General features: G+C 41.4%; 1 protein-coding gene across 1 annotated transcript in view; it reads right to left on the bottom strand.

Annotated features, from left to right (window-relative positions):
• Positions 1 to 8,966, bottom strand: part of LOC124143120 (elongator complex protein 2-like) — a 28,526-nt gene extending 19,560 nt beyond the window's left edge. Inside the window, exons 1-8 of the mRNA XM_046511948.2 lie at positions 8,835 to 8,966; positions 6,294 to 6,387; positions 4,913 to 4,983; positions 4,352 to 4,514; positions 3,384 to 3,464; positions 2,391 to 2,455; positions 946 to 1,012; positions 80 to 247 (exon numbers count right to left, since the gene is read on the bottom strand). Of these exons, the coding sequence (XP_046367904.2) occupies positions 80 to 247; positions 946 to 1,012; positions 2,391 to 2,455; positions 3,384 to 3,464; positions 4,352 to 4,514; positions 4,913 to 4,983; positions 6,294 to 6,387; positions 8,835 to 8,960 (835 nt within the window). The 5' untranslated portion in view covers positions 8,961 to 8,966. The remainder of the gene's footprint in view (positions 1 to 79; positions 248 to 945; positions 1,013 to 2,390; positions 2,456 to 3,383; positions 3,465 to 4,351; positions 4,515 to 4,912; positions 4,984 to 6,293; positions 6,388 to 8,834) is intronic.
• Between the last annotated feature and the right edge of the window lie 317 nt (positions 8,967 to 9,283).

A 9,283-nucleotide genomic window follows, 5' to 3' on the forward strand; every position in this document is an offset into this window, starting at 1 on the left:
TGACATGTCTGACAGGGACTCACCATTGCGAGGTAGGTGTAGCGTGACATGTAGCGTGACATGTCTGACAGGGACTCACCATTGTGGTGAAAAGCAAACGTGTTCTCCCTCATCTTGATGTCTTCCTCCAGGGAGAGGCAGCTGATGGAGGAGGAGGACGTCCCGGTGTTGCTGTCCCGGCCGGCCAGTCTCCAGATGCGGATGAAGTGGTCCTGAGAACAGCTGGCCAGTAGCAGGTCCCCGCCGTCTACACAGCGAGGGAGGGACACAGACATGTGTGATTAGCTGTATCATGCCTTCATACCTCTAGAATGGTGGATGTACCTATCCAACTATGCTGAACAAAACACGTTAGGGTCCTGAATATTTTTTGGGATATATTTGTTGTTGTGAAGACAATTTCATAAAAACATCCCACAAAATATTTAGGATCCCTTAAACTTTTTTTGTTCAGTACATATCAAAATGGGACATCAATCATTAAAGGGTAGCAAGTTATCAATCAAAATTAGAAGTTACCATGGTAACTTATGAGACTTATGCTAAAAATTCAAATACCGGTAGTTTAAACACTAGTTGTTTTTTCTCTGGCAGTTTTGGACAATGCACAATCTACACAAATCAATGCATAATCTCCAAGATCCATTGTGAAATCTACACAAATCAATGCATAATCTCCAAGGATCTAATGCATAATCTACACAAATCAATGCATAATCTCCAAGATCCATTGAAAAATCTACACAAATGCATAATCTCCAAGATCCAATGCAAAATCTACACAAATCAATGCATAATCTCAAAGATCCAATGCAAAATCTACGCAAATCAATGTATAATCGCCAAGGATCCAATGCATAATCTAGATCAAGGCCATATCCCCCTGACAATGAAGACGAGGTTCTGATGTTGAGATCGTCTTGTTCAGCATCAGCAACTACTCACCCTCCACAGCAAACTCCATCCCCCTGACCCAGTCCTCGTGGCCCGTCAGCACTCTCTTCCTCACAAACTGGGGACCAACCACAAGCTGATCAGGCAGGATAATTAGTATTTAGTTTTACTGAATAACTTTACTTCCAATTCCAACATACTATAAAGGATTGGGTTTATACATACACAATCTCAAGGTTGACAAGATTCACTGTAAGTGATCAAACATGCAGATGGTTTACATTGTTATGGCAATTCGGCATAGTGTGTTTGTGGCAAAACCAAAATCAAATTAGGCCACGCTCACACGACTACCGTTTCCTGATTGGCTGATAATAGAATGGGATTGGAATGTGTTGAATTACAGTGCTGAATAACATCGAAGATTTTAAGATTGTTGTAATGACATATATTTTTATAACAATTGATTGCAATATGCCTTTACGCTTATGGGGGTATTTAAGATAGATAAATCGCAAGAACAATGAAGAACCAAGCATGGTTTATTTCACAATAAACCATTGCTTTATGGTCATTTCTGGCGATTCGAACATGCGCTTGCAACTTAATGACGTTGTCAATTGTACAACGTTATTTTTGAGAGGGAAAAGTCTAGTGAGTTGTTCCCCATAGATGAAGCTGGGCAAGGGAGATAAACGCAATGGTCGAATGACAACTTCCAAATGTGGGAGAGATATGACAGTTGGTATTGGGACAAAAGGTGCAGATAACTGACGTGAAAATTGGGAATATTATGGTAGTCAGGCTTGGTGGCTTAGTTGATAGTGTGTCATTGTACCCCAATAGTTGCTCATAATATCAATCACTGAACTGTCGGGTCCAAACTTGATTATTTACATGCTGGAACATTGTGGTGTGCTGTGGTAAAAAAAACTAGGCTGGACCAGATAAACAAGTCACAGACAATTTTCAGCAACGATCCAGACCCTCGGGCACAATGACACACCCTCAACCAAGTCGCAGAGTCTGACCTCCTGATATATTTAATTCCACTCCTAAGACAAGCATAGGTGAGGTGAGGTAAAATGGGGTTTAACGTCGCGTCCAAGATTATTGCACTTATATAGCGACATGCATGCACGTGTGTGGCTGCTGGTACTAGTCCGGACTAATGCCGATTTATAGTGCTAGCACACTGAGATACCATGCCGCAGTTTAACATGAATACCCCACTCAGACACAGTATACTGACTCCGAGCCCACCAGTCCTTGCTTTAGCCCCTTAATGCCAAGCGCCAGACAGGGTAGCAATAAGTACCATCTTTTAACATCTTTTGGAATTACACAGCCGGGGATCGAACCCCAGACCTTCTGCTCTCCAGGCGGACGCTGTACCTCTAGACCACGGAGGCGGTGACAAGCATAGATTACCATGGTTATTGGTCACTATTTCTACCCTAGAATCTCCATGGTTTGACCCTGATAATGATACACACCTGTCCTTCCTGCAACACATACAGGTGGATCTTGGAGTCGTCGGCACCACATGCCAGCACTGGAACTGGAAGAGAGTACAATGGGTGAATCACACTCATGAGGGTGTGTGGCACAGTGTTATAAATTAAGGGGGTTCTGGGGTCCTTGAGCATGTTGAAGTTTGCTCCTATAATATTTGAATCCCCCTAATTCTTAAAGTTTTAGCATTTGGGATATGACAAGGAGACTTGCCTTTCATGCATAAATTTAAACTCTAGTTGATTAACATAATACATTCAATAGTGATGCAATCTCATTAAAATCAGATCTTAGTTCTCGCTACCTTAACAAAGATCTGAGGACATCCCATTAGGGTTCACGTCAGAACGACCTTTCATCCGACCAATCAAAGCGTTGCTTACAAGATCATGCAATCTTGAAAACTTTAACACGGGGTATTCCGAATGATAGTTACGGGATTAATGACTGAATCCATACAATCTGGACCATCTATTAGCCATTTGAGATGTTCTTTTGTTCAGGTTTCAAATTTTTTATCGAGAATTTGACAAAATATGTTTCAAAGTGTTGTCGCCAATTTGAAATTAGTGCCGTAAAGCACAAGAAAAATGCCTTCTGATTGGCTAATGTCAACTTCTTGTCAGTCATTCCATTGGTTGGTCAAAGTTTGCACAAGGTAGGTCTGACGTGACTAAGATCTGATTTTAATGAGATTTATAGTGACACTTTTCGAAAGCGACCTTTTATTTCAACAAGTATGGTATAAATCAACAATAATGGTAGCATTCCAACAAGACTTGAATACATGTAGCATCAATCTAGACGTGTGTTAGAGAAGTAAAGATGTGAGTTCTCTCCCTTGTTCAGGTACCATCTAAGCCCGACCCATGCCTGGGTACATGAGAACCGGTCACATCCCTTATGACTCAGTTCATCAGTTAGGCCTTGACAGTATACATGTTTTCTGACAATCACATCTATCAGTTACTTACTGTTAGTGTCTGGGATGAGACAGAACGCCACAGTCAGCACAAAACCTGTCCCGAATGACAACACTTGCACCTCTTCAAAATCTGTTGAGAATCAAGCAACAAACGTAGATATTAATTTTGACCAAAACTTTTTCTTTTAAAATATCTTTTGAAAAGCAATTTAACTTCCACAAGTAGTTGAACATGTATGTTTAGTGAAAAAACATGGATTTACGCCACAGTCAGCAAAACTTCATCTACATCACAGCAGTCCGTGTTGTTTAACGCCGCACTCAGCAATATTCCAACTATATGACGGCGGTCTGTAAATAATCGAGTCTGGACCAGACAATCCAGTGATTAATATCATGAGCATGGATCCACGCAATTGGGATCGATGACATGCATCAACCAAGTCAGCGAGCCTGACCACCCGATCCCGTTAGTCGCCTTTTACGACAAGCATAGTCGCCTTTTACGGCAAGCATAGTCGCCTTTTACGGCAAGCATAGTCGCCTTTTACGGCAAGCATAGTCGCCTTTTACGGCAAGCATGGGTTGACTCCAGGATAAAGAAACAGGTGAGCTACATTTTGGTGAATCAAACTCAGGCCTTTGGAGTGACAAGTCAACACTTTAACCACTAGACTACCTGACCATACCACTACAGTGGGGTCAGTTTGGTTGAATGCCGCTTTGAACAGTATTTCTGTCACATCACAGTGCGTCAGCTTCACATGGGAGAAAAGCCCAAAGAGAATGTTTACCACTCTGGTCAAGCCTCCAGTACAGGTATGGTGAGGACAAACCTAGAAAAAATGATCAGGGCAAACAAGGATTCAAACCCAGAATCATAGGTTCCTGGCATGCCAAGGGACACAACTCTGCACTGCAAGTTGTGACTTCCTAAATGTCGTGAGGAGGCTGACCGGATTCTGATTGGGTATAACTAAAAACAGAACACCAACTCATAGCAGCAACTTTTTCAACCTTTCTCTGGCTCTCGTCTCCAAATTCGGACAGTAGAGTCTGTCGATGCTGTTGCTATGTACACAGTCGCAGTGTTGTGGTCAAAAACGTTGGGGCACACTTTAACCGTTGCCACGGCATTGACTGCCCCTGTATGCCCCTTCAACGTAGTGGTCAAGCTGTACTGGAAACACAGAAGGAATTTTTTGTAAGTTTGTTTACAGATTTTTGGGTAACAACCTTTGGTTGGAGGTCAAACAACAATATTATACTCACTTACGCAACATATTCAAGAGGAGGTAATTCTGAAATTAACATTACCAGGTGCTACTGATGACCCTTGTCAGTGTCTAGACCATATTTGCTACTTCATCACATGGGACTATTTAGTGTGGCTGGTAGGGACAGTTTGTCAGTATGAGACAGTGCTCATAATATCGATCACTTGATGGTCTCTTTGAGACCCGATTATTTATTGACTGTCGTCATACCTTGAATATTCCTGTGATTGGCGTTAAACTACAAACACAATCATCAACTGTTAACCAACCGAACAAACAAGCACGTTACTGTTCTACTCACGTGTTCTCCTTCCTGTCTCCATACTCGCACCGTCTTGTCCACAGATCCAGACACCAACTCATCCTCTCTGCCTGTGCATCAAGAGATACATAAAACAGATGAATATTGCTTGATGTCATAACTGTAGCTGCTCACAACCAAAGTCTACAAATAATGATCAGAAAAATGAGTGTGTGAATGAGTATGGTTTTATGCCGCTTTTAGCAATACTCCAGCAATATCACGGCGGGGGACACCAGAAATGGGCTTCACACATTGTACCCATTAGGGCTCGGAGGGGTAACTTGGGTACCCGGGTCGGGTGGGTACTAAGTAGGACCCGGGTACCCACAGGACTACCCGGACCCCTGGTTAGTCATGTGATATATTGTTTAATGACAAAAACTATCTTGAACTCTATGGTTACACTACAAGTCACAAATGTTCGCATTTCTTTCTGACAATGCACCCATTCCTTCTGACTTTTCAAATCTTTGAATAAAGATATAACTTGAGTCAACTTCAGTGTATGCATGACCAGATTGTTTGATACATGTATGTTAATACGTTTTGCATGTGCTATGGTAAAAAAATGCCCAATCGGACATTTTGTACCTATCTCTTGAGACCTACAGTGGGTACCCGGGTATGGTCGGGTATATAGGGGGGGTGGGTACCCGAGTAGTTAATTCGGACTCGTCCCAGCCCTAGTACCCATGTGGGGAATCGAACCCAGGTCTTTGGCGTGACAAGTGAACAGTTCAACCACAAGGCTACCCCACCGCCCCGGTCAGAAAAAAGATTTGGTTTGGTTTGCTTTGTTGTTTTAGGCCACCTTTTACTTATACTTTAAGGTATCATACATTTAATATGCTGAACTGACTAGCAATGTGATCAAAGGTTTCACAGTTGACAGTTTTAAAACCTTGTGGTGACACACATCTTGAAACGGGCAGTGTTTACAGCAGATGACATTCAACAGATATACAATCCATCGGTCAGTATCGTTCACTTACATTTTTTTGTTTGCCCCAGCCTTCACAATTAAACGCAAATTGCACACTGAAGAATATAGAAGATTGTTTTACGATTCTAAGATTGAGGGGGCGGTCGGGTAGCCTAGTGGTTAAAGCGTTCGCTTGTCACGCCGAAGACCCAGGTTCGATTCCCGACATGGGTACAATGTGTGAAGCCCATTTCTGGTGTCCTCCGCCATGATATTGCTGGAATATTGCTAAAAGCGGCGTAAAACCATACTCACTGACTCACTCTAAGATTGAAAATGAAATAATCTGCTCACAAATGTTATTATATTCCACAGTTTTGGAATTTTGGGTTAACAGGTCCACAAAGAAAGTGACTTTAAAAAATCTCTACTATTCTCACAACTGCATGAACTTACTGTTATCTGGGTTCCTTATCCACTGAACACAGTTGACTCTGTCTTGGTGCCCGGTGAGGGTGGAGACAACACTTGCAGGTTTTGTTGACCAGCCCTGGGTAAAAAAACCACAATTTGTAAATGTCACATCTATGCTAAGCATCATGATATTACAAGTGTTAGACCAGTGCTCGAATTAAGTGTCTGCTGTAGGCCCATGGCAGGTAGATCTCGTGTCAGGCCCGTAGTTTCGAATTTGTGTGGGTCCTTATGGCCGGCAGTAAATTATGTGTTGATTTATTTGTCACAATGAGCTGCAGTTTTTTTAATGATAGCCTGAATAGTTTAGTTCTATTCAACTTCTAGCGTTTGTGGGTCCTGATGGCAGCCTAGCAATTTTTTTTATTTCAAACACCGTGTCAGACTCAGATTTATGGTATATTATCTAATTTGTGCAACTAATCGATAATCCCTTCCTAATGTAACATCCCTTCGTAACATCAAGGCCTCTTGGCAGAGTGAGTGAGTGAGTTGGGTTTAACGTCACTTTTAACAGTAATCCAGTTATATCATGGCGTGTCAGCTTAATGTGGGAGGAAAGCCCGAAGTGATGCAGGTGTAGCGGCCATAAAATTTCCGAGTCCCATGATGGGTTTCAAACCACGGACCTTCTGAACCGAGGTCGGACGCCTTGTCCACATGACCAAAGAGGTTAATCCCGTCAGCAAGCTGACAAGGTAAGGATGTCATCTGTGGGATGACTCCACGCCCTGCTACACAGGTCTCAGACGTTTACCACTTCGGTGAAACCGACGAGCACGGGTATGGTGTTGACAAACCTGGAAACACAATCAGGGCGAACCAGGCTTCGAACCCACAATCATAGCTTTCTGGCGTGCCCAAGGGATGCAACTCTGCACAGCGAATTGCGGAGCCTTAGACAACTGGGCCACCTGTGCCCCTGTAATGTATGTACGTGACTGATTGCCTGTTTTTTATATAGCAGACTGGAATGCATCTCATATAACAGCATGACAGTTCCGATCCATTCATGGTAAGAAAATTATACAACACATACTGCTATGTTGAATTTCACCCCGGTTTTGCATCCAGGATGTGTCATATGATACAGCGGATTGCACAATACGTATACAGAAACTTTTGTGGGGTAGCCTGCAACCTTATGGTATTGCGGTACTTGTTATATACGCTAAATGGAATAAAATGCACTCACTCAACTTTATGACTTTCCTGTTCTCTACATCAGATGTCATTTAGTTTATCTAACTACGTATCTTTTTCCAATAAAAGTTCATTATTTCCGTTAGTCAGGCTGAGTGAAAGCCAAGCGCGATTTTCATCTTGACAAGGGAGAACCTGTATCGCTGTATAGGGTAAAGTTGTGTATGGAGGCCCCAAAAGGACAAAAATAGAACATATTTTTACCTGCCACACAGTATGATGATGCCAGACTTCAGTGATTTGTCCAGACAAGTGCATAGACAGCGCAAGTAAAATTCTGAATTTGTAATAAGTAACAGGTAGTATATGCATATTAACCGAAAAGTAAGAAAAAAATATTTTACCAAATCAACAGCAAAACCAACAACAAAATATCAGAAAAGATATTGTAAGATTTTTGTTTGAAAATTTAGATGGAAACAATTTGTCAAAAATAAAAATGGAAACATGTTAAAAGTTGACAATAAATATATAAAAAAGCACTTTTTGTAAAAAGCTGTATGCCAAAAGTATGTATAGATCTATCAATTGGCTACTAGTGAAGAACGTATTTCTAAGTATGGCATTATGGCCCTTATGATCTCCTAATAGATCATGGCCACATAACATGCATAATGAGAAAAATGGGCAGACAACGTAACTTCTGTTACCAGTATTAGTTATTGGGAAACTGCGGGTTATCGGTTATATCGTTGTCCATTGATATATCGGAGTAAGGCAATATCAAAAAGATGCCAGAAAGAAATACCAATGTGTTAATAAATACTAATTTACAGCAGACGGAACATTCTGAGGAAATTGAAATTGTTTACGATGCATGGACTTCCTGGTTAATGATTTGTATTAATAGAGAGCCGGTAAGATGCGTGTCCCGCGTGAACTACTAGAAATTAATGCATCGGTACCACAGGGACCGAGTATACATATCTGTAGAACATGTATAGACAACAACGCCTTCTGCCATATTTTGGTGTGACCCTCCCTTGATTCACTCTGATCACCACCCATAATAAATGACCAGTCCCGAAATATAAATGATAATCGCTGAAAAAATGTTCAGTATTGTGATGCAATATTCGTGCAATGATATGCAACTAACTCTTTACAATACATGCGATACATAACAACCAGGCAGTAAATATGACTTCGATTAGACTATCTTGTAAATTTTGACAGTAACCTTAATCTTTACCCCCTTTGTTGATATTTCGTCGACACATGTGTCAACAGTTGTGAAAATTGCGATTTTAAGCGTGTCGGTTCCAATCAGTTTATGCGCAATATAAGCATACCAGTTCGAAACAAACATGAAATTATTACCTCTGGCCGATAGATAGCCACAGCTCTACACGATGCGTAACAAATCAAATTATTTCGTCCCCAGTCGGCACTAAACGGCGTACGATTACACCCGCAACTGATGTAACATGTGTTTATCGACGCCATCTTGGATAGAACTGACTTTCTCGTTTTTTATTTCAGAAGAGTTCGCGGGAGCGCTGCGTATTGTAAATTGCACACAATGTTCACTCCCTTCGCCCAACTTCATCACAAGAATAAACATGATCACATCAACAATCTGTTCGCTTCAAAAGGCTTATGAAACAGTTCGAAGGAAAGATTCATTTGACACTGGTACCTAGGGCTGCGCACGTTCCTTCTGAAACCATATACCGATATTTGGTAAATGGTCCCTGGTTTCTTGAATCTGTCAGTCGACACTTGATTTTATGGTTATATAATTTTATTATATTTTGTAGGCCAAAATA

The sequence above is a fragment of the Haliotis rufescens genome, unplaced genomic scaffold (assembly GCF_023055435.1).
Source record: "Haliotis rufescens isolate VD_foot unplaced genomic scaffold, xgHalRufe1.0.p SCAF_10, whole genome shotgun sequence".
In the NCBI taxonomy this organism is placed as follows: domain Eukaryota; kingdom Metazoa; phylum Mollusca; class Gastropoda; order Lepetellida; family Haliotidae; genus Haliotis; species Haliotis rufescens.